At 61.2% G+C, this 1,468-nt stretch overlaps 1 protein-coding gene across 1 annotated transcript in view; it reads left to right on the top strand.

The window, feature by feature from the left end:
* The first annotated feature begins 279 nt into the window (after nt 1–279).
* The window catches only part of MROH6 (maestro heat-like repeat family member 6), a 55,456-nt gene continuing 54,267 nt past the window's right edge, over nt 280–1,468 (top strand). Inside the window, 1 exon segment of the mRNA XM_009334583.1 lies at nt 280–642. Within this exon segment, the coding sequence (XP_009332858.1) occupies nt 621–642 (22 nt within the window). The 5' untranslated portion in view covers nt 280–620.

Genomic DNA, 1,468 nt, shown 5'->3' with positions numbered 1-1,468 from the left:
TCCCTCGCTCTTCTTCGTGTTTTTTTGGGACGGATATTTGGGGCATATTTGGGCCTCGGCTCCCCCTGCAGCGCGCGGGGGCACCCGCTGACGGGGCACCCGCCTCGGGCTCGTCAGCCAGCGCCGCCTCGCCGAATCTAGGGGCCGTGGTTACGAATTCCTCGCAATAACGCGAGGGGAAATAGCGTCGGACGGTTTAGCTTTCTAAGTCTGTTTTGCTGATGTAAAACGTCCTCTCGTTCGCAGGTCGCGAAGGAAGACGCGGAGGGGAGCGGAACCCGGGATGCGCTCCCTCCGGCTCCGACCTCTATAGGGACGGTCCCGGGGACCGATGGAAGCGCGGCGCCTGCTGCCTGCCGGCCTCTCGGAAGCGGAGCTCGGGCAGGTGATCGTCTGCCTGCGAGGGACCCGTGCTTCGCCTTCCCCGTGGCTGCTGTAGAGCATCTTCCCCACCTCGCCGCGCCCGGCGTTGGCTTTCTGACCCGGACCAGAACCGCAAACAGTCTTCTCCGTGAAAGTAAAGGCAGCGTGTAAAAATAGGTTCCCCAGGGATCCCCGGGTTTGAGACAGAGGAAGCTGCCAACTGCCTTCTGCTGGTGGGGAAGCTGAAAACGCGGAGCATGACGGAGTCACGGATAAAACGTGAGTACAGGAGCGCGGTGGGAGCGGGCGAGGGGCTGCAGGGCACCGGCACTGCCCTGGGAGTCGTCTTCCCTCCGGCCGCAGCCCCCCTTCGCCTCGGGCTGCTGGTTCTGCCCAGCTCCAGCACAGCTTTTCCGCGCCGCTTCCGTGGGGAGGGAGCCGGGTGGGAAGTCTCTCTCGCTAATAAGGCTAAATTGCCTTGCCGGCGCCCTGGGGGGAGCTCAGCTCTGCCTCGGCCGTCTGCGATGGAGCAAACGGCGAAGCTGCCCCCCCCGGGCTGCCATAGCTCTCTGCAGCGTCTGGAGAGACGTACTGGCCGGGGACGGGAGGAGGGAGCGGTTCTCCGTGCACAGTAATTCCCTGCCCTAGAAATTAATCTCGTGCCTTGTCTCTGCTGCAAATTGCATAAGCTTAAATAGTCTCTAAATGTTTAAACTGGTGTAAACCCTTGTGCATTTCCCAAATTAATCCCAGCCAGCTTTGAAATGAATTTTTTTTTTAAGGCAATAAAGAATTTTCTGGTTTAATTAAGCCACAGGGAAGGGGTGGTTTGGGGTGGGAGCAGGGATTACCTTCAGCAGCAGCACCAGGTCACGTTGGCTTTAACGTGACAGCGTGGCAAACGTCTCCACAACCCCCTGCCTTGGAAAACGAAAACCCCCAAAGTGGGGCATCTCTCAGCTGAGGGCTGGGTGCGAGCCGTGGGGTTGGGACCGTGCGGCTGCTCAGGCAGACGCGAGGACAGGCAGCTCCTCCCGGCCTGGAAGCGCTGGCCGCAGCGGGAGGGGAAGGGACGAGGGACGCTCTCGCCCTCCTCCCGCCCCCC

Source organism: Pygoscelis adeliae, unplaced genomic scaffold (genome assembly GCF_000699105.1).
Source record: "Pygoscelis adeliae isolate BGI_AS28 unplaced genomic scaffold, ASM69910v1 Scaffold650, whole genome shotgun sequence".
NCBI classification, from domain to species: Eukaryota; Metazoa; Chordata; class Aves; order Sphenisciformes; family Spheniscidae; genus Pygoscelis; species Pygoscelis adeliae.
The sequence above is the reverse complement of the archived record's forward strand: the minus strand, read 5'-3'. Positions and strand labels throughout refer to the sequence as shown.